At 43.3% G+C, this 23,576-nt stretch overlaps 1 protein-coding gene across 1 annotated transcript in view; it reads right to left on the bottom strand.

Annotated features, from left to right (window-relative positions):
• Nucleotides 1-23,576, bottom strand: part of AUH (AU RNA binding methylglutaconyl-CoA hydratase) — a 331,367-nt gene that overhangs the window by 231,519 nt on the left and 76,272 nt on the right. The window contains exon 4 of the mRNA XM_063457163.1: nt 1,419-1,505. Coding sequence (XP_063313233.1) covers nt 1,419-1,505 — 87 coding nt within the window. The remainder of the gene's footprint in view (nt 1-1,418; nt 1,506-23,576) is intronic.

Below are 23,576 nucleotides of genomic sequence, written 5' to 3'. Positions count from 1 at the left end.
CAGGCTGGTATCAATTGTGTGCATATTCTGTGCACAGACTTTCAGTCATTGGCTGTCAGTTCTCAGCCAATAAATGACTGTCAAGATACGATCATTTCATACTATTTGCAAATGTACTAATTTCTCTCGCTTGTGAAACAAGAATCAGAAAGATATATATTACCATCACCCTTTGTATATGAAATATAATCAAAAATCTTTAAAAATGACAATACTTTTAATCAGACTTACAGGGTTATTCAATACATTTTTAAATGGTCTGAAATTCATAGTGATATGCATTCAGTTTAGGTATTTTGGCATAAAATTTTAAATCAATTCTGAATTCTCCACATTTAACACTTGATAATAATCCTGTCTATGTTTTGTTTATTTATTATATGTTTAAATAGGTGTTTAACCCCTTAAGGACTGAGCCAAATGTACACGTTGTGAACAGAACAAAATGTAAACAAAACCTGGCATTTGCGCTATATGTCTGTCCAACCGTAATTCACCTCTTTCATATTAAATGCACCCCCCCTTATTATATATCATTTTATTCAGGGGAAACAGGGCTTTCATTTAATATCAAATATTTAGCTATGAAACATAATTTAATATGAAAAAAATGGGAGAAAATAAGAAAAAAATTTTAGTTCTACATGACATTTTAACTGTCAATGTCTTAATACTGTTTGCTTTTACTGCAATAAAATACACATTTGTATTCAGCAAAGTCTCACATGTAAAACAGTACCCCCTATGCACAGGTTTTATGGTGTTTTGGGAAGTTACAGGGTAAAATATAGCACGTTACATTTGAAATTGAAATTCGCCAGATTGGTTACGTTGCCTTTGGGACTATATAGTACCCCAGGAATAAAATTTACACCCATAATGGCATACCATTTGCAATAGTAGACAACCCAAGGTATGTCCGGTCTTTTTTAGTAGCCATTTTGTCACAAACACTGGCCATAAGGAGGATGGACGTGCTGCGAGGGGGCTCCCTGGGAGTCCCCCCAACCGCGATCGCCGGCGTGGGATCGCCAGCGACCGGGTAAGTAACAAAAGACCAGAGGCGTACAATTACGCCCGGCGGCATTTAGAGCCGCTTAAAATAGGGCATAATTGTACGCCCTCCGGTCTTAAGGGGTTAATGGAAGATATTGCAGCATTAGAGTATTTATTTTGCATTGATCACAAACTGTACTAAAGGACATACAAAACGGAAGTTAATAATCTCTTAATAATGAACCTTAACATCTAAATCTGTTTATTACTTAAGGTCTCTCTCTGTACAGAAAGCTACAGAGATGGAAATTTAAATGTCATTAAAATATCGACAGTCAGTTAACAGAGGCACAATTTTTTTTAATCTCACTTACCTGCCCTTTGCTTCAAATACACCATGCATTTGTAATGTGTTAACTTACCAAATTCATTCATTAGGGCTCGAGCCTTTGATACAAATGGTCCAACTTCACTGGGGTGCATTTTGGCTCTTTCCTTTAAATCTGCACCTTTAATTATAGAAATAAAATATTAATTAAATAATCAAATTATTTCCCCCACAATATTTAAACAGTTGTGTGGGAGTATGCTAATCTAACACCAACTCTAACTCCTAACCTTAACTCTTACTAATAATCCTAACCCATGGTCCTTACATGCATTTCCTAAACCTATTTCCAGATTTTAATCCATAAATCCAAACTCTCAAAGCTCTCTTCAAACTCTAATTAGCACCCTAATTAGAAAAATGTATTAAAGAACAGTCCATGTTAATATTATTAATGCTTAAAAAGCTGTATCCATATTAAGCAGCAACACGTGCAAAAGGTCATGTCTTTAAAGGGACATTATAGGCACTCAGAACACTTTATCTTAAAGAAATCTGGGTGCCATGTCCCTGCTGATTTAACATTGTGGCTGAAAGCAATCTTTTCATTGCAGGGTTTAAATGCCTCTAGTGGCTGCCACTCAAGACAACCTCTAGAGGCACTTCTGATTAAATAGAGACCAGAAAGTTGGAGTGCTCTAGCAACTGCACTGGAGTCAGGATCTTCTCTGAGTACTCTGAAAAAATATACAGTATATAGTGCAGACTATCTGTATATACAGAGTATGCAAGATTAAAAGTATATCTGGGGATCAACTCACATGGACCAGAGCCCTATCACCCCTGGCTCTGGGTTTGAATTGCTCCAATGGAGAGGGATAAACCCACAGTATAGCAAAACAGGATACTCTTCTGAATCAGATGTAATATCTAGGCAGTATAAACAAATAGAGAGGCAGGAGCCCAAATTGAACAGTATCAAACACAGTATTTATTTAAACAAAAGGTTAAACACTCTTACTTGAAGTAGTGGGTTTGCCAGCAATAAACCCACAACTAGATAAGCAGGAATTTACACACAGAAAATGATACAGCTTAGACACTTCCTGGTTCCGGTCACGTGACCGCTGGGACACCTCTCTCTGATGTCACATGTAAATAGAGACCAACTGAATGGCGCAACACAGAGTTTTGCCATGCATGCGCACTAGCCACTTAATACTTTCCTATGGGAAAGCACTGGATTGATGTAAATGATCTCAGCAAAAGAGGTGGATATTGCCACTGTGAGGGAGAAACGATAAGTAAAACACTTTTTTTTACTCCCTGCAGGTGGCGGCCAGTAACCTAACCAACCAACAGGGCACTACAATGTTGGGCATACATATCTGGATTCAAAAAGCTTTAAGTGAATTATTGCAGATATCTAATATTTCTCAACATGTCCAAGTTCCCTTCTGCCATCACAGCTTAAATGCATGAATGAAACTTGTTAGCTGTACACATTTTTGTGTCTTCACATATTCCTCTTGCCCGTTTGGTGGCTCGGTAAATCAGTTATGCAAGATAAAATATTGTTAAATTTTTCCAAATTTTCTGGTTTTCTTTTTTTATATTAAAGAAGTACCGTATATACTCGAGTATAAGCCGACCCGAATATAAGCCGAGGCCCCTAATTTTATCCCAAAAAACTGGGAAAACTTATTGACTCGAGTATAAGACTAGGGTGGGAAATGCAGCAGCTACTGGTAAATTTCTAAATAAAATTAGATCCTAAAAAAATATATTAATTGAATATTTATTTACAGTGTGTGTATAATGAATGCAGTGTGTGCGTATGTGTGTGTGTATGAGTGCAGCGTGTGTGTATGAGTGCAGTGTGTGTATGAGTGCAGTGTGTGTGTGCATGAATGCAGTGTGTGTGTGCATGAATGCAGTGTGTGTGTGTATGCAGTGTGTGAATGCAGTGTGTGCAGGGCCGGTGCAAGGATATTTGCCGCCGTAGGCAAAAAACATTTTGCCGCCCCCTCCCCCCCATATGTCCTGACTTCCCCTCCTCCTCCCTCAGTGGTCCTTACCTCCCCACCCCCGTGTTCCTTCACCCCCCCCCCAGTGGTCCTGACTCACCACTCCCCTAGTGGTCCTTACCCTCCCCTCCCCTAGTGGTCCTTATCCCACCCCCTCCCTCTCATAGTGGTCCTTATCCCCCTTCTCCCTCCCATAGTGTTCCTTATCCCCCCCATCCCTCCCATAGTGGTCCATATACCCCCCCCTCCCTCCCATAGTGGTCCTTATACCCCCCTCCCTCCCATAGTGGTCCTTATCCCACCCCCTCCCATAGTGGTCCTTATCCCCCCCCTCCCTCCCATAGTGGTCCTTATACCCCCCTCCCTCCCATAGTGGTCCTTATACCCCCCCTCCCATAGTGGTCCTTATACCCCCCCTCCCTCCCATAGTGGTCCTTATACCACCCCCTCCCATAGTGGTCCTTATACCCACCTCCCTCCCATAGTGGTCCTTATCCCACCCCCTCCCTCCCATAGTGGTCCTTATCCCACCCCTCCCTCCCATAGTGGTCCTTATACCCCCCTCCCTCCCATAGTGGTCCTTATCCCCCCCCTCCCTCCCATAGTGGTCCTTATACCCCCCCCCTCCCATAGTGGTCCTTATACCCCCCCCTCCCTCCCATAGCGGTCCTTATACCCACCTCCCTCCCATAGTGGTCCTTATACCCCCCCCCCTCCCATAGTGGTCCTTAACCCACCCCCCCTCCCATAGTGGTCCTTATACCCCCCCCTCCCTCCCATAGCGGTCCTTATACCCACCTCCCTCCCATAGTGGTCCTTAACCCACCCCCCCCTCCCATAGTGGTCCTTATACCCCCCTCCCTCCCATAGTGGTCCTTATACCCCCCCCCTCCCATAGTGGTCCTTATACCCCCCCCCCTCCCTCCCATAGCGGTCCTTATACCCACCTCCCTCCCATAGTGGTCCTTATACCCCCCCCTCCCATAGTGGTCCTTATACCCCCCTCCCTCCCATAGTGGTCCTTAACCCACCCCCCCCCCCTCCCATAGTGGTCCTTATACCCCCCTCCCTCCCATAGTGGTCCTTAACCCACCCCCCCCCCCCTCCCATAGTGGTCCTTATACCCCTTTTTTTTGTTGTTATTAATTTTTATTTTATTATTATTCTTTTTTGATTATTATTTCTTATTTTATTTATATTTTTAGTCCCCCCTCCCTGCTTGATACATGGCAGGGAGGGGGGCTCTCCTTCCCTGGTGGTCCAGTGGCAGTTCAGTGGGGGGGAGAGGGGGGCTGGCAGAGCTGTACTTACCTGTTCTGCAGCTCCTGTCAGCTCTCTCCTCCTCCGCGCCGTCCGTGCAGCTCCTTCTATCAGCTCACACTGTAAGTCTCGCGAGAGCCGCGGCTCTCGCGAGATTTACACTGGGAGCTGACCGAGGTGCTGACCGGACGGCGCGGAGGAGGAGAGAGCTGACAGGAGCTGCAGGAGAGGTAAGTACAGCTCTGCCAGCCCCCCTCTCCCCCCAGTCTGTATTATGGCAATGCAAATTGCCATAATACAGACTCTGACTCGAGTATAAGCCGAGTTGGGGTTTTTCAGCCCAAAAAATGGGCTGAAAAACTCGGCTTATACTCGAGTATATACGGTATTCGTAAAAAATATAAAATGCAGAAATAAATAAAAAAAACTGTAATAAATCTGAAAAGTGCAGAACGAGCATGTTATTAAATGCTATTACAGGAATATTCTGTGCACCATAACCACAATAGCACAATGTAGTGTTTATGGTGCCAGGAGTTTACTAGTTTACCAAATCCATTTAGCTGCAAATTCTTGAGCTGTAAACTACACTCTGGAGATTTACTCAAAATAAGGAACATCTCAGAGGTGAGTATTTTATGGTTGATTTGTTTTTTTCTTGTAATATTTCTGTGAATTCCATCTCATCTACTGCCTTAACTTTCTGGGGATTAAAAAAGTGCTTAGCCCATTAGAAAGTAAAATGAAGAGACAATATGCACTTGATTTACACGTTATTTAATCACTTCAAATCACACTGAATTTGTTTTGTTGTTTGTTTTTTTAAAATAAAGCTTTCATTTTAAAGATTGCAGGCGATTTAAAAATCCACTCACACTGTCATCAGGTTAAAATAAAATAAAAAATAAAAAGATCGCTCACTAATATAGTGGAACAAAGAAAAACCTTCAGACACAATCTTATCTATAAGAATACATTATAATCGCAGAACAGTGACGCATTTTTACATTTTTTCTTTTCAACACATCAACTGGTGTGGACATTTTCAGAATTGCTGTTGAAAAACTGGAATGTGGAAGCAGATACAAAGAAAAGACAGTCTTGGTTCAATAGGTAAACAAAAAGGTTGAAACGTGGTCTTCACTCTACACACAAACACGGGCTTGCAAAACAAACTGTTAATGCAGTTACAATCTTCCAGTGTGTACGTGCAAAATTGTAAATGTTCTACTTTGATCACAAAATGTGCTCATATGAGCACATACTTTCGTATAAACAATATTTGTAGACATAAAAACATCAAAATAATGCTAAACAGATCAAATAACATTGTTACTGTACACTATGCGTTTTTTGTTTATATTTCTACATCTTCCACACAATGCACACAAATATAGTGCACCTATTGGTTTCCATGGTTACTTTAAGTAAGCACAGATTAATATAAACGATTTCTTAAAGCGGCACTCTCATGCCGAACTTGCATTCTTTAATCACTTCCTCTTCTCTCCCTCTGTCAGGATCTGTTCTCAGTTTCTTCCAATCTGATCTAGTTTTCTTTAAAACATAAGACAAAGTAGGGACTACCAAAGAAATAATAAATAACTAATAGAGTCCAAAACTAATGAAACTCCAAATCTGGTTTTATACAAAGTCAGAGAAAAGACATTATGAAGGTATGTAACCAATCCAGAAATAAGCTTGGAGTTAAAGTAGTGAAGTATACTACAAACAGCAATTACAACTAGTCCCAAAAATGTGCCAATGAAAAATCAAATAATAAATACTTTACTGGTACATTTAGATAAAAGGCACTATGTAATTGGGATAATTGCTAAGTGGCAGGGGGTATGCTAATCATCTGAAGGTACTCTATATCTCTATAATGTGGTATTGATACCGGAGAAACTGACGGAAGCCAAGCACAGAGAGATGGACACAGGTTTCTTCAGGAAGGAAGAGATTCTTTATTGGATCACCGATCGGGACTCAGAGGGACTAGCGTCACCAAAATACAGCAAAGTCTGAGCCCCGGACAATAGTGCAGGCTCCTTATATAGGCATATAACTCCTCCCATATTAAGCTCCACCCGCACATTCTCTTAACCAATCAACACAAATAAGAATTAACTTCCTGTTTGACCGCATGGCTTGTCCAGCACAATGGAGGAGGGGGAATACTATATCCTGTATTCTTGCACATGCTCCGTACACTACTGATCGTATCTTGCCACGTGCAACCAACTGATCGATACGTCAGCATATGCACGTACACATGCCACGTGGTAATCTCGGCCTACTAAATTTATTTTTACCGAGATTCCACCACATTCCCCCCTTTGATGCCTCTTGATATTTTACAATTACTTGAGGCATCACATAACCTTAGTTTTGCTTACACCGCAAGTTACCTTGAACCAGACCAGACTTATCTTATGATGTGAATCTTTTAACACTCATCTTCCTGCATTGGTTCTCCTTGATCTAGAGCCTTATACTTATATATCGCCATTATCTGTGCAGCAGCCTTCCTCTCTGCTATACTTCCTATCAGGCTTTGCACAGACCTAACTACTAAGGGTATAAGACACGGTAGGAGTAGACACAACAGTAAAATCAGTAGGACTCCACCTACCACTGCCTTAAGCCCTCCAAACCACTCATACCAGCTACCAAACCAACTACTTGGATTGTACCCTTTCCATACTTGAGTAGGCACATGCGCTAGTTTAACCATATGGCTAGTAAGCTCAGCTATTGCTTGCCCTTCGTCGTCTATTTGAAGACAGCAATTGCTTAGGTTAAACTTCCCACATACACCTCCCTCTACTGCCAAAAGGTAATCCAAGGCTAATCTATTTTGGTAGACTGCTGTCCTCATCCTGGTGTTATGCTTCGCTAGAAGATTGAGCGCTTGTGATGTCTCATTTGTGATAATCTCAACCACCGCCTGTAATCTTATAATACGGTTGAGCATATAAATAGGGGTTCTATAACCAAAGGTACCATCCTCAGCCCACGTGGCTGGCCCATAATAATCTATAATACGCTGGGGAGGCCATTCATTATCTTCCCAGGTGCCTATCTCTATGGGTCCCCTTTTCTTCCTATGATTCACATCATACACTTTAACACCTAAAGTCTCACCTGTTTCAATCGGTAACAAGAAGAAGGATGGTTTGAGCATACCCAACACACATGCCCCTTCCCAGTCCTGTGGCAGCTCCGAATAGGCTTTCTTACCACAGATCCAGTACAAATTTGCTGGGGCTCTCCAGGTAGATGTGATAGATAGATCAAACCACACATCCTTTAAATTGGCGTATCTAGCAAACGGGTTTGATGGTTCTGAGACATTTGAAGCCGACCACCAAGTTGTATTCTTTGTATCATCATCATAAGCTTTTTGCCCTAGACAAGTTAATTCTCCTACAGAAGTATTATACATTATTCCTTTCCTTGCTATGCAAACATAACCTATGATGGAGGTCTTTAATCTCCACTCAGATTTACCTCTAACACTCATATGATAATCGGCTTGTGTAGATATTAATTGGTCAACTGCCTCAGAACCGGACATTACCTCCTTTGCTTCCCAAGGCCATTGGTCTCCCATGTTAGTACCTCCACACACATAGCAGTTGGTAACATTAAGACTACCGGCAATACTTTCAGCTAGATCAATGAACAGGTTTTTAGCGTTATGGGGGATCTTATTATCTATACTCATCTCTTCATAAAAGGAATGGTATACTTGATGAGTCTGGGAGGATACCGTATCAGTCTCTATTCCTATAAACAATAATGTCCCAGGATCTAAACCCGTCCCGTATATCTGAAACCCAAATAAATTGCCATACTTATCTAGGAACTTGTCGGGGTTATTAATAAGTATATGGACTGGGTTGCATTCCATAGACTTACAATAAGGGCTAGTCGGCAACTTAGTCACTATCATGTCTTTGTCTACTGTCTGTCCCCAAGTCGCCCACCCCACACAAGACCAATATGGGCAAAAGTTATAGTCTTTATTTGGGCATCTAGGACTCACATATTTATTTTTACTACTGGGACAAATATATTTATCATTAGACCCATACGTCCTCTCCCATCTAAGATCCCCACATACATTCCACGGCTTTCTACCACTCGATATCGCTTTGCACGCATCAAATAGCAGAACACCCGAAGAATGTACGGATTCTAACACCGTCTTGTTAATTAGGGTCCCCTGAGGATCTCCATTCCTGAGAGTCAACCAAATTGTACGAGGTTGATACTCCGGACTGAAGCACTTAGGTTCTCCTACTCCTAAATGGCACACACTATAGTCTATATTTAAGTATCTACATCTCGATACATCTCCTTTACACTCGTATTGTGAATGCCAAATTAGGGTTTGGGAAATATGGTTACCTGTTCTCGTAGTCTTAATGCATACCTCACAGCTAGGAGTGTCGGTACCTCTACCTTCCTGAATATAAAAACACATGTAAATAAACACAATCAAAAGCACATCTTTCGCCGTCATCCTCAGTCTTCGTCCGTGCGATGGAACCTCAGCTTCCAGGATGTGAGGGCTGCAGGGAATGGAGTTCTGCTCGTCTTCACAGGTGTCCCTTCGAGACTTTCCTGGCTTATACACTATGTGTTGGTAAGAGGACAGGCTTTATTATGGCCTTCTCACTCACACCTGTAACAATAAAATTTGTAATCCACAATAATTCCTCGTTACTCCGACTGAGTAGTGCGTTTCAACCGGATCTTGCAGGGATTCTCTGGATCTGCTGTAACTTGCCAAGAATCGACTGCTGCTGGTTTAACCCTGGAGTGATGTATCCACGGAGTCACTTCGGCTACTTTTATCGCTGTAGGGGTAGACAAAAGAACAACATAAGGACCTCTCCACTTGGGCCCTAACGGTACATTATTCCACTCTTTAATCCACACTTGGTCTCCTGGATGATAACTATGAACAGGGGGATAAATATTCACAGGTAATCTATCTTGTACCCATTTCTGTACCTCCTCCATAGTCTTACCCAATTCTACAACCTGCTGCCGAGTAATTCCTTCTCCCAACTGACTCAAATCCCCCCTTAAGTTACCAAGTACGGGAGGTGGTCGTCCATACATAATTTCAAAAGGAGAGAGGCCCATCCTTCTGGTAGGGGTACTGCGGATTCGCAATAGAGCTATAGGTAAGAGAACGTTCCACTTAAGTTGGGTTTCCTGACACATTTTAGCCAACTGGTTCTTAATAGTTCTATTCATTCTCTCTACCTTACCAGAACTCTGGGGTCTATATGCAGTATGAAGCCTCCACTTTATACCAAGCATATGAGTCAGTTGTTGTAGGCACTGGTGAACAAAAGCTGGACCATTGTCCGATCCTATAGAACAGGGTAGTCCATATCGAGGTATTATTTCTCGTAGCAGGAATCTTACAACTTCTCCTGCTTTCTCTGTACGAGTAGGACATGCTTCTACCCAGCCTGAATAGGTGCACACAATTACCAGCAGGTAACGATGTCCACCCGATTTAGGCATTACTGTAAAGTCTATTTGTAGATCGGACATGGGGAGTCCCCCCATAAACTGGACTCCTGGTGGCTTTACTGGTCCTTGTCTTGCATTATTCTTAGCACACGTTACACATCTGCGTACAATGGCCTGAGTCAAGTTGGACAATCTTGGTATGTAGAAATGTTTCCTGAGAGATTCTTCAGTACTGTCTCTCCCAGAATGTGTCCCGTTGTGATAATTTTGGACAATTTCTACCGCTAGTGATGCTGGTATGACTATTCTTCCATCTTCTAGCTGATACCACTTGTTCTCCAAATACTTTCCCGGTTCAGTCTTTAACCACTCCTCTTCTTGAGCTGTATAAACTGGAGTCCATTGGGACAGTGGAGTTGGTATTAGAGCAGCTATATGCCCCACATACTCCTGTCTTCCTGATTCAGCAGCACGCTTAGCTGCACTATCTGCCATCCGATTTCCTTTGGTTACATCACCATCTCCTCTCAGATGCGCTCGACAATGTATGATACCGACTTCTTTCGGCTCCCACACTGCTTCCAATAGTTGTAGGATTTCAGCTGCGTACTTGATTTCTTTGCCTTCTGAATTCAGTAGTCCTCTTTCTTTATACAAAGCTCCGTGGGCATGAGTGGTTAAAAACGCATACTTAGAGTCCGTATAGATATTTACTCTTAAACCTTCAGCCAATTGTAACGCTCGTGTTAGTGCTATCAATTCTGCCTTTTGTGCTGATGTTCCTTTCGCCAGTGGCCGAGCTTCTATCACCTTGTCTATTGTTGTTACTGCATATCCTGCATAGCGGGTCCCTTCTTTCACATAACTACTGCCGTCGGTGTAATATTGAACATCGGGGTTCTGGATGGGAAAATCACGAAGATCTGGTCTACTTGAAAATACTTCATCCATTACTTCCAAACAATCATGTTGACTTTCAGTAGGTTGTGGCAAAAGGGTAGCTGGATTTAAGGTGTTTACAGTCTCTAAATGCACTCTTGGGTTTTCACACAACATTGCTTGATACTTGGTCATACGGCTGTTACTAAACCAATGATTTCCTTTGTAATCCAACAACGTCTGTACTGCATGTGGGACTCGTACATAAAGTTCTTGACCCAGAGTGAGTTTATCGGCTTCAGCTACTAGCAGGGCGGCTGCAGCTACGGCTCTTAGACAAGGTGGAAGTCCGCTGGCCACTGCATCCAGTTGCTTAGACATGTAGGCAACAGGTCTTTGCCATGATCCCAAGTACTGTGTCAATACTCCCACAGCCATTCTTCTTTGCTCGTGTACATATAAGTAGAATGGTCGTGTGTGATCAGGTAGACCTAATGCTGGGGCACTCATCAAAGCCTTCTTCACATCTTCAAATGCCGTTTGCTGTTCTTGGGTCCATAAGAAGGGGTCGTGCTCTGTACCTTTGATAGCTGCGTACAGAGGTTTTGCTAGTATCGCATAGCTGGGAATCCATATCCTACAGAAGCCTGCTGCCCCCAAGAATTCTCGCACTTGTCTTCTATTCTTGGGTATTGGTATTTGGCAGACAGCTTCTTTTCTCTCTGGCCCCATAATCCTTTGACCTTCAGAGATATGGAATCCCAGATACTTGACAGTTGGCAAACACAACTGAGCCTTCTTTCTGGACACCTTGTATCCTGCCTTCCAGAGAATGTGTAGTAGATCGTGCGTTGCTTGCTGACAGATTTCTTTTGTAACTGCTGCTATCAACAAGTCATCTACATATTGTAACAAGACACACTCTCCTGGGATGGACTCGAAATCCAATAGATCTTGACTTAGGGCTGAACCAAATAGGGTAGGTGAATTTTTAAACCCTTGGGGCAGTCTTGTCCAAGTCATTTGGCGTTTTGAGCCCGTTACAGCGTTCTCCCATTGGAAAGCGAAAATACATTGACTTTCTGCGGCAATTCGGAGGCAATAGAAGGCATCTTTGAGATCTAAGACTGTGAAGTAAGTAGCCCCGCCCGGAATTAAAGCAAGCAGGTTATATGGATTGGGTACAACTGGATGTATGCTAACAACCGCATCATTGACTGCTCTCAAGTCCTGCACAGGTCGATACTCATCTGTACCGGGCTTTTGAACAGGCAGCAATGGGGTGTTCCAGGGGGAAGTACAGAATTTTAGGATACCATACCGTATGAACTTATCCAGATAGGATTGGATGTTCTTCTTAGCCTTCTGCGGGATGTGGTATTGTCTTAGGCTTACTGGATAAACCCCAAGTTTTAGTTCAATTTTTATAGGTGGAATATTGCGGGCCAGTCCTGGTGGGTTGTTCTCTGCCCAAACTCCTGGTATGTTAAATAATGTCTCATCACTCCTAGGGTTTTGGCTAGTCAACACTGTATAAAGTCGCCACTCTTCTTCCTTTGGTACGGATAAAGTCATAATACCTGAAGGTCCATTAAACTTTAAGGATGTTGTTCCATTTGGTAGGAACGTAATCTGCGCTTGTAATTTTGATAGCATATCACGTCCCAGCAATTGGACTGGACATTCAGGCATATAAAGGAATTGGTGTTTTACTACGTGGCCTCCCAATGTACAGAGTCGACTTTTAAGAACCGGTCTTTCAGCACTTCTTCCAGTTGCTCCTATCACAGTAATAGTCCTTCCAGATGGAGGAGCAACTAGATTAGTCACCACTGAATGTTCAGCACCAGTGTCGATCATGAACGCGCTCCTTTTTCCCCCTATTGATACATCGACCATAGGCTCCGCTCGACCAAGGGGGATGGAGCCCGGTCGGTATCAATAGTCCTCCATGACCGTGTCAGCCAATCCTACGAAGTCCCTACCTTCTCTATCGCGGGACCTTTGCGCTGCTGGAATATACCTGTCTTCCCTAACACTTCCTCTGTTCCCATTACTCCCTCTATAACCATTACTCCCTCCGGGGCCTCCTCTACCTCTCGCTCTGCCTCTAAAGTTTCCATAACCTGTCCTAGGTCTGTCTTTCTCAGACTGTTCCCTTCGCGGACACTCATTTCTCCAATGCCCTTCTTCCCTACAGTAAGCGCACTGATTTCTACTTAGAGGTTCCTCATTCCATCTACTATCGCCTCTATCTGGGCCCCGTCTATCTACGCCTGCGATCGCTACCGCTAGCATATCAGCCTTTTTACGCATCTTGCGCTCTTCCTCTTTCTTACTTTCTGTATCCCTGTTCATATAGACCTTATTTGCTACCTCCATTAGTTGGGTGATGGACATACCTGCAAACCCTTCTAACTTTTGTAGCTTGCGCTTAATATCTCCGTATGCTTGGCTGACAAAGGCGGAGTTAACCATTCGGGAATTGTCTGCGTCTTCCGGATTAAAGGGGGTGTACAAGCGGTACGCCTCCAATAATCGGTCATAAAAGACACTGGGCGCTTCATCGCTTTTCTGAATCACCTCAACTGTCTTCGACATGTTAATGGCTTTCTTTCCTCCGGCTTTCATGCCAGCAATTATAGCGTCTCTATAGGCTCTAAGTTGAACCATATCAGCACCATTTACGTTCCAATCGGGATCAGTGTTGGGATAGTGTGTTGCGGCCCATGCTGCTGGATTAGCTTGGTTCAAAGCACGGGCTCTATCTTCTAATGCTTTAATGGCTGCTTGATTTATTCTTGTCCTTTCCTCATTGTTAAATAAAGTCATTAGTAACTGCTGGCAATCAGCCCATGTCGGATTGTGCGTCTGTACTATTGAGGTGAACAGATCAGTCATGGCTTGTGGTTTCTCAGTATACGAGGAATTATGGGTCTTCCAGTTTAAAAGGTCGGTAGTGGTAAATGGGACATATACGAAGACTGGGTCAGCGTGTGCCATTTGTCCTGCGGCATCGATATAAGCTGACCCGGGATTTAAGCGAAGAGGCATCTGATAGTGCTTTAATTGTTGGGCACCAGTCAACTGTCGGGTTTGGATGGGGCTACGTAGGGAAGCGTCAGTCATGGGTTCCGGTCGGGGAGAGATAGGGTATGGGGATGTGGGAGGTTGGTTTTGGGAAAAGGTAGTGAATAGAACACTTCGGGCCGAGCTAGATGAAGCTTGACCGGAAGTCTGAAGTGGCGCCAAATCAGGATATTCGTTTTTAATGGGGGTGGGTTCTGGTTCCGGAAGGGGAGATTTAGTACGAGGGGGGGTGGATCCTGTACTGGAGGAGGAAGCGGAAGTGGATGAGGGTAATGAGGGGAGGGGTGCAGGGCTTCCTGCGTTTGCGTCACTTCTTCTTAACGGAAAGTAAGGGGGCGGCAAAGGGATCTCGGACTCAGGGGGCGTGTCCAAAATGGGCCTAACACCAGTCCTAGTGGACGAACAAGTCCTAGCTACCATGAGGCGACACTGCTCCTTGTGGCATGTCTGGAGCCATTTTGGCGAGTCATTTACGGCCTGTCTCCAACAGTCAATATAAGGAAACTGGCCGTAAAGTTCAGGCCTACCTGATACAGCCACGTGTAAGCGCTGTACCAGAGTTGGATCCAAACTGCCACGTGGCGGCCATGCCGCAACCAAAGTAGGCCACTCCCTAGTACACAAAGTGACCAAACGTACAGGAGACATCTTTACCCCAAAATCACAAACTTTGAATCCCTTTTTAAAATTCTTAACCATACATCCTAAGGGATCCGGAATCGTTGACTGCGACGCACCCATATTTAACAATGGAACGTCGTCGACAACGAATACTATACACGCGTACTTATTCAACAGTCACACCCGTTTCCTCTGGCAACAGCACCACGTGGTACGGTTACCAAGTGAAACGTACACAATAACAATAATCACCCAGGGAATTCCCGTACACACACAGCTGTTACACCAGTCACTATATAATCAATATTATGCCCTTTGGCGTAACTATACAGTCACCCACGCTATAATTCTCTATATACGAATTACCCGTCTATAACACACCCCAGTAACATCGTCTTTTACAAATAGCGGTTACAGTACGGTTAGCATAGGTCAAAGCACAAGTTAAGGTCACAATACAATTATTAGTGGTTATGGTGTTAAACATGCAATGGACGACAATGATTAGTACTTATTATACAATGTCAGTAAATATACAGGGTTATGGTACCGTGCACTATAATACAGCAACACACTATTAACACTCTCGCTAGACGGCTGAGCTCGCGCTATCTAACAAGATATACACTTTACTAAAACAATCGTTAACACATTTACAATTCCCAACTAAACTATTGGCCAGTACCTTGAATGGACTACCTAAAAACAATCTACATACGTTTTGGTTAGCCACACTGCCCAATCACCACATATATAGCGAGCTAGAGAACCGAATTTACACAGACGCCTCTTAGTCGCACTATCAAAAGTCTAGTGGGTTCCAAATTTACACGCCTTCCCACTTAGCCCAGATAGGATGAGAACTAGCGAACCGGATTTACACAGACGCCGCTTAGTCTCCCGGTCCCTCCGACCTAGCGAACAAAATATACACCCTAGAACGCTAGTCTAGACAAGACACCGGTGTCCGGCTAGGGCTTATTTTACACCAGAGCGCCCTGCCTGACTAACCAAATCAAACGGTCTGACTAAAGAGCGTTCGATCGAGCGGTGCGCCTTCGCTCCTTCCCTCCGACAGAGGGGGCAGATACAGATTCAAAAACCCCTTAGGGCCTACCGCACAATCGGTATACCCCTAGCGGGTCCTGCCGTCTAAAACAGCAGTTATCTTACCTCCTCGTTCCTGAACCTGAGTTCACACTCATCGACGGGGACACCCCAGCACTTCTCACGTAGAGGCCGATGATCTCCTGGACAACAGACCAGTGGCGCCGAGACGAAGGGAGGTCCACGCAGAAGTTCAGGGGTGCAGCCGTAGAGAACGTGGGCAAAGATAGACCGTCTCACGCCTCTGCCTCTCAGCTACCGTTGAACGATGAGCTTCCCGGCCAATGCACCAAATGATACCGGAGAAACTGACGGAAGCCAAGCACAGAGAGATGGACACAGGTTTCTTCAGGAAGGAAGAGATTCTTTATTGGATCACCGATCGGGACTCAGAGGGACTAGCGTCACCAAAATACAGCAAAGTCTGAGCCCCGGACAATAGTGCAGGCTCCTTATATAGGCATATAACTCCTCCCATATTAAGCTCCACCCGCACATTCTCTTAACCAATCAACACAAATAAGAATTAACTTCCTGTTTGACCGCATGGCTTGTCCAGCACAATGGAGGAGGGGGAATACTATATCCTGTATTCTTGCACATGCTCCGTACACTACTGATCGTATCTTGCCACGTGCAACCAACTGATCGATACGTCAGCATATGCACGTACACATGCCACGTGGTAATCTCGGCCTACTAAATTTATTTTTACCGAGATTCCACCACAGTATAGACCTTATACCTATTACCAAATCAGCTTGGTAATAGGTGTAAGGCCTATACCACTTTATAGAGCCTATGGCTGCTCACTGTTGAAAAAAAACAAAAACAACTTAAAATACCCCCCTCACCCACCCCCCAATAAATGGGCCCATAGTGGGGCATCTTTTAACTAGCCTGGGGGGAACATAGTGCGCCCCCGAGCCCCCACAAGGAGGAGCTATTCAAGTAAACGGGGACTTTGGGTTCGCCTTACCCCCCACCCCTTGAGCGGCGGGAGAGGGCCTAAATGAAAATGGGGGGTACCTATTGTCCTTCCCCCCCTCCGGACCACCACCCATGAGCGGCGGGTGGGGCCCTAAATTACAGTAAGGGGAGTCTAATTTCCTCCCCCCTGACCCCCACCCATGAGCTGCGGGTGGGGGCCCTAAATGAAAATGGGGTGGGACCTATTGTTCTCGCCTCCTGCCCCTCACACAGGCTATGCTACAGCAAAAAGTATTGCCTGACTGGGTATATAAGGAATAGTAAAACTATATAATTCATAATCCAAGGAACATTTTTAAATATCAGTAGCATAATCTATTGTTTAATTAAGCAGTAGAGATCAGGACATAAATGAAGGAGGCTACATGACCAATTAGCAAAAACAGTTCCCGTCTTCCCTGATGACATAATATAACAAAGAAAACTGATTTTTTCAAATTATTTAAAGTAAAAAATTACGTATAATAGATCCTATGTGTGTTTTATTATTTTTTAATTAATACATACAAAAAGGAGGGATGCAGCGTTCGAACCAGGAAGGCAGTCTGCCCAGGGTGACAGGTAGCATGGGAGATGACAAAGCATCTACTTTTGCCAAAGCAGACACCCGCCTACCGGTGCATTGCTGGTGGGGAAGCGCACAGTAAGTGCCTGCTCTGCAGCTGTCGAGCGTGGTTGCAAAATGGGCAGAGACGGAGCAGAGAGAGGGCTGCTGGGATCTCACTCCACTGAGTGTCCAGCTTCCTTGCATGCCCTGTACTGATGCAGGAATCCCGGATGTGCCATCTCCCCACAAATGTGGGGAGCTAAGCAATCGGTATAGAGAGATGCCAAAAGAATGAGGTTCCTGTCTCCCTGTAATGGTAAGAAAAGGGAGGCTGACTGACCTCATTGTAACCCCTCATCCCCCTCAAAAGAAAACAAAAGCAAAAAAAGAAAATTAAATGTGTGTGTGCGTGCGTCTTTGTGGCTATACAGGTGGTCCTCACTTAACGACCTGTTTTACAGTGGCTCACACTTGCGACCAGCTCTCTAGCATGGGGATTCAAGGGATTTCCCACATTAGAGATCTTGTCTATGTTCAGGGAATTTTCCCCAAACATAGATTTGAGAGATTCCCTGCTCTGCTGCGCTTGTCTATGTTCTGGGAAATTTCCCCGAACATAGACCTGCACTGGTGCGCATGCTCCGTAGCACATCCTCACTTACCGACCAATTCGTTTTCGGCCAAATCGTAAGTACGGAACCCGGTCAGTAAGTGAGGAGTGCCTGTATGTGTTTGTGTAAGCAAGTCTGTGCATGTGACTATGTATCCGTGTCTTTGTGTATGAGTTTGTGTGTATGTATATCAATGTGTTGGAGCATATGAATGTAGGTGTGTGTATACAAATGTAAATTTTGTGAATATAAATGTGTATGCATGTATGTATGTGTGAATAATTTCTCTAACAAAAGGGGGCTGGGTGAGAGCCTAGTGAGAAACAAAAAAAGAAATTTCTATTTTGGGGGTGCCAAAATACATTCTGCCCTGGGTGCCATGTAACTTACACTTCTGCATAGATGTTACCTTGAGGGTTGTTGTAAAATATGCAAAAACTCCCGAAAACGACACAGCCGCTTTAAGCTTTAGTTTTGTTAGTGAGATTTTTAACTCCAATCACTACTGACTGAAATGCCATGTATTGTTAGATTTTCTTTTAAAGTGCAATATCTAAAGAAGTATGAATAAAATATTGCATACACATTATTTCTCTTGTGGTTTTATTAGAAAACTAAAATGTTTTAAGAATTAATATATTTTTTACAAAGGAGTATATTTGTTTTACTAAAAATGTTTTAAATATTTTCTGAGAATGATATATTATAAACTACTTTTTAGAAATAATAAAGCAAGCCCAGTCATCAGCCTCAGTAAATATGCTCACAGAGTCATAGAAAGCATGCTTAAGGTTATTTAGTAAGCCATTTCAAATGCCCATAACCCAATGCCTTATTAGATTTGTCCACAATATGCATTTTAATTGTTGTTGTTTGGATGTCAGTTAATATAAGGCATATGCTGGTTTTTATTTACTGGCTCAAGCTGTAATTCTGAAGATACATTTAATCACAGAAAGCAAGCTGAAGAGACCTTAAGGTAACATGAGATAATTCAGTTGAGAAAGAGTTTATGGATTGCAGCACTGAGCATGTCAAGTGTTGTTTACAACAATAACCAGGTTAGAGGCTATACATTCCATTTGGAATTGAAATTAGATCCCAGATCTGTAGTGTTTGAGTTCTCAGGGCAGTTAGTTTGAACCTGATATAATAGGTCTGCTGTCAAGAATCCTACGTGCAAAAAGACATACTTCCTTTACATGCTCTGATGAGATTAACAAACAATAGCCCTAAGTTCTGCCAGTCTGTGCCTGCTTCAAAATGATAAAAATCTAGATGAATCATGCGTAATTGCTCCACTCAAAATTGATAGAAATATCAAAAACTGATTTGAAAAGTAAAATACCACATCAGCATAGTACTGATGCTGTGCTGGGAAGACAGAAACCTAAAAAGCTATTTTTCAAATCTATGTGGACAATAGCCTCCAGGAATTGAACTGTCTCTACTTCTAACTGTTACACTTACCAAGGAGTGCAAGGATCTAGAAAAAGATTGTTTTGACTCATCATTGCTCATATGAAGAGCAAAAGCAAAGTAGATCTGAGAGGCTTCATAAGGCACACAGGAAAAGATTTGTGTCTATCTTTCACAACTTAAAAGGTTTTTTTGTTTTTTTTTACCAACTACTATCCACTTTCGATCTTCTAAAAGTGAATTTACATTTAAATGGATACATATTTGTTCCATAATATTATTAAAGTAGAGGAATTGTCGCAGTGTTAGGAGACAAGTCCAGCTTTTAAATGGTACTTACAGGTCAGTTTTCATTATCTCACAACATAAGAAATGCCTAGCACAAACCTTTTTTAAATACATGCTTTTGGGTACCAATGTGAGATCATAACATAAGATCACTTATGTACAAAAAGGATGGGGAAAAAAGGGCACATGAGAGGATCATATAGGCACCTGGTCAATTTTGATGCATATTCAACTGTGATAAAATGGGTTTCAAAAAAAATAAAAAAATAAAAATAATACTAGACCTACATATTTTCTGATTTTCTACATAGGCAGCAGTCAACCCCATGCTGGACTGTCCCTTCAGAACAGGTGTGCCACACGAGTAGCCTTTGACCATATGAATTCTGCCTACTGCTCGAACTGTCGATTTCTTTCTCTAATCTCCTTAATGCAGTGGTATGTTGATGGTGGGTGAAGATAATGCAGCAAGAGCACAAACTATAGGTGCTCTAAAACGCTATATGTGGAGGCACTCCTAACTCATGGAGTAAGCACGGCATTATATAAATACAACAGAGTGCTGTAACTTGCTGCTCACCCTCTGACATATATGTCGCTGAATGCCAGTTTGAAGCAGGGACGGGCTGGGCCAGGGGGCAGAGAGGAAATTGCCCCCCAGGCCACCCTAAATCATTTGAAAAACGGCCGCTGCAGGGCTGATCCTGGGCGGGTGCACTTAGTGCACCACGCCCATGCAGCAGGAGGTGGAGGACGCTGCATGGAACAGGCTGATAGCCTGCAACAGAGAGCCCAGCAGGTGGCCAGCTTGCCACCTAGGGCGCCCCGGTAGCAAGCAGAGTAGGCACCTGCTTGTCCCAGATGGCAGGTGCCTACTCTGCAGCAATATATCGACCGGGTGAGGAAGGAGGCAGGTGGAGGCGAGGGATCGCTGACTGTGCTGATGATCTTCCTGCTCCCTCACAGTCCCCCTCTCTGGTGGTGACGGGAGCCGGAATATGACTTATTTCCGGCCACGCATCACTAAACAGTGCGAGGGAGCAGAGAGGAGCAGGAATATCATGAAAGTCACTGGACCCCGGGGAGAGGACCTAGAGGACTCCTAAAGGTAGGAGCAACAAGCAATACAATTTGTGAGTGTGTGTCTGTCAGTAAGTATGTGTGTGTGTGTGTGTGTGTCTGTCCGTAAGTGTGTGTCTGTGTGTGTGTGTGTGTATCTGTCAGTGAGTGTGTGTGTGTCTGGAAGAGAGTGTGTGTCTGGAAGTGAGTGTGTGTCTGGAAGTGAGTGTGTGTGTGTGTGTGTGTGTGTCTGTCTGGAAGTGAGTGTGTGTGTGTGTGTCTGTCTGTCTGGAAGTGAGTGTGTGTGTGTGTGTCTGTCTGTCTGGAAGTGAGTGTGTGTGTGTGTGTGTCTGGAAGTGAGTGTGTGTGTGTCTGGAAGTGAGTGTGTGTGTGTGTCTGGAAGTTAGTGTGTGTGTGTCTGGAAGTTAGTGTGTGTGTGTCTGGAAGTTAGTGTGTGTGTCTGTCAGGGCCGTCTTTCAGCATGGGCACGCTGTGCAGTTGCCTGTGGGCCCCACAAGATATTACTTTGCTGCAGAGGGATTTAGATAGACTGGGCACTCAAATGGCAGATGAAATTTAATGTTAAAAATGCAAAGTTATGCACTTTGACGTAAAGAATGCACAAGCAACGCATACCTTTAATCGAAGCGAATTAGGGATAACAACACACAAAAAGGACTTGGGAATTGTTATAGACAACAAACTATGCAACAATATGCAATGTCAATCAGCAGTGGCCAGTAAGGTATTGTCATGCATGAAAAAGGGCATTCATTCTCAGGATGAGAACATCATTTTGCCACTTTATAAATCACTGGTAAGACCACATATTGAATATGCTGTGCGATTTTGGGCACCTGTTCTAAAGAAGGATATTATGGCACTAGAAACAGTGCAGAGACGGGCTACAAAATTAATAAAAGGAATGGAACATATCAGCTATGAAGAAAGGTCAACAAATTTAAACCTCTTTAGTTTAGAAAAACGTCGCCTGAGAAGGGATATGATAACATTATACAAATATATTCGGGGCCCATACAAACCATTGTGTGGAAATTTACTCACAAACCGGACTTTACATAGAACACAAGGTCATGCGATTAGACTTGAAGAAAGAAGATTTTGTCTAAGGCAAAGGAAAGGTTTATTCTTACAGTAAAGGTTTTTTTACTGTAAGAATAAGGATGTGGAATTATCTGCCTGAAGAAGTGGTTTTATCCGAGTCCATACAGATGTTCAAACATTCAAGGATATAATTTTTCAATGTAGGGTAATAGCTTCTTGATCCAAAGATAAATCTGACTGCCATTCTGGGGTCAAGAAGGAATTTTTTTCCTACTTTGTTGCAAAATTGGAAGTGCTTCAAACTGTTTTTTTTTTTTTTGCCTTCTTTTGTTCAACCGCAAAAACAAACTAGAGGGACTTCCGGCTTCTTAGAACATGAAAAGTGTTTTAAATGACGCTGGACATCTTCAAACTATGCATGAGGACCTCCAGCGTCGCCGGAATCCCCATAGGAAAGCACTGAATAATGCTGGAGGTCTAATGCGTGCACGCACATTACTGTCTTCCCTGCCGACTGACGTTAGCGGGGGGGAGTGTGGGCGGAGCCTGACCCAGCACCGAGGGGCATTGGCACTGGATTCAGGTAAGTAACATGGGATGGAGGGAGGGGGGCACTGCAGGATCCTGCAGTGCCAGAAAAACAGGTTTATTGTGGCATAATGGGCATATCACAGCTGAATTTCTTTTTAACAGTTCTTGTATAATACCCTCATCCAGAGCATTTTACATAAAGAGTACTAGTAATAGACTAGTAATATTACAGTCATCAATGACTAAATTGCATACACAATATAAGCCCCTGGCTTATATTATACATAATATAAATTAACAAACCACTTCAAACTTTGGAATAGGGTGGAGTCACAATGCATTAATAGAACAATGCAGTCACTGATTAGACAATCATTAGGAATGCAATGAACAAAGAACATTGCACAATTATCAAGATTAAAAAAAACATGCAGAACCTTAGAATCAGGTGGCATCAAAGTGGGTTCATTTGGCAAAAGTCAGAGTGATGCGTACAAAGGTAGCGATGAGGAAATGATGGCAGGAGCGTATTAAGTCAGATGAGCATGGCTGAGCATCTTGATGAGCATCTTAGCATCATCTTGGCATTTTCTACTCACTAGTTATGATCACATGCATCAGTATTAATCTAATAAAGACAGTGCCAAAAAGTGCATAATTCCAGAGACAATAAAAAAAGAGTGTCCCTCTTTAGAATTCATACGGGCTTGTATTGAAAAGCAGCCAACTTCCTACCTAATCATTATCCTTACACTTATGATTGTCAATGGAATTGTCCTGACATGAGAGTTTCACCAAAAGTTTTCATAATCCTCTGGATGCTGGGATAAGCAGGACAAAGATGCCCTTCTATCCCACTGACACAGGAGATGGTGTAGCAGTCGACCAGCTTTACGCTGTGTATGCTGGATTTCTGTGAGCTTCTCTCTCGTGTGCGTGCCTTTCTTCTGTAAGCCTTGGTCCTGGCAGAAATACTGTAGTAGGACATTATGAACAGATCGTCTGATAGCAATCATGCAGCACTCTGTCTAGTCAGGGCCAGTGCAACGCTACAAAGGCAAAGAGCCACCTTCACAAAAAAAATGCATCTTAGCCTGTGTCTCATAAACCTCCTCGTGTTTTTTATGCCCTCTTATTTCTCACACTCCCCTTTAGAGTATTCTTTACCCCCTTTTCCCCTTTGCGTGTCTTACATCACCCTTGTGTCTTACTTACTTTCCCAATGTGTGTCTTTCTCTCCCCACAGCCCCTTTTGTATG

The sequence above is a fragment of the Pelobates fuscus genome, chromosome 5 (genome assembly GCF_036172605.1).
Source record: "Pelobates fuscus isolate aPelFus1 chromosome 5, aPelFus1.pri, whole genome shotgun sequence".
Classification (NCBI taxonomy): Eukaryota; Metazoa; Chordata; class Amphibia; order Anura; family Pelobatidae; genus Pelobates; species Pelobates fuscus.
This window is presented reverse-complemented; position numbering and strand designations above follow the sequence as displayed.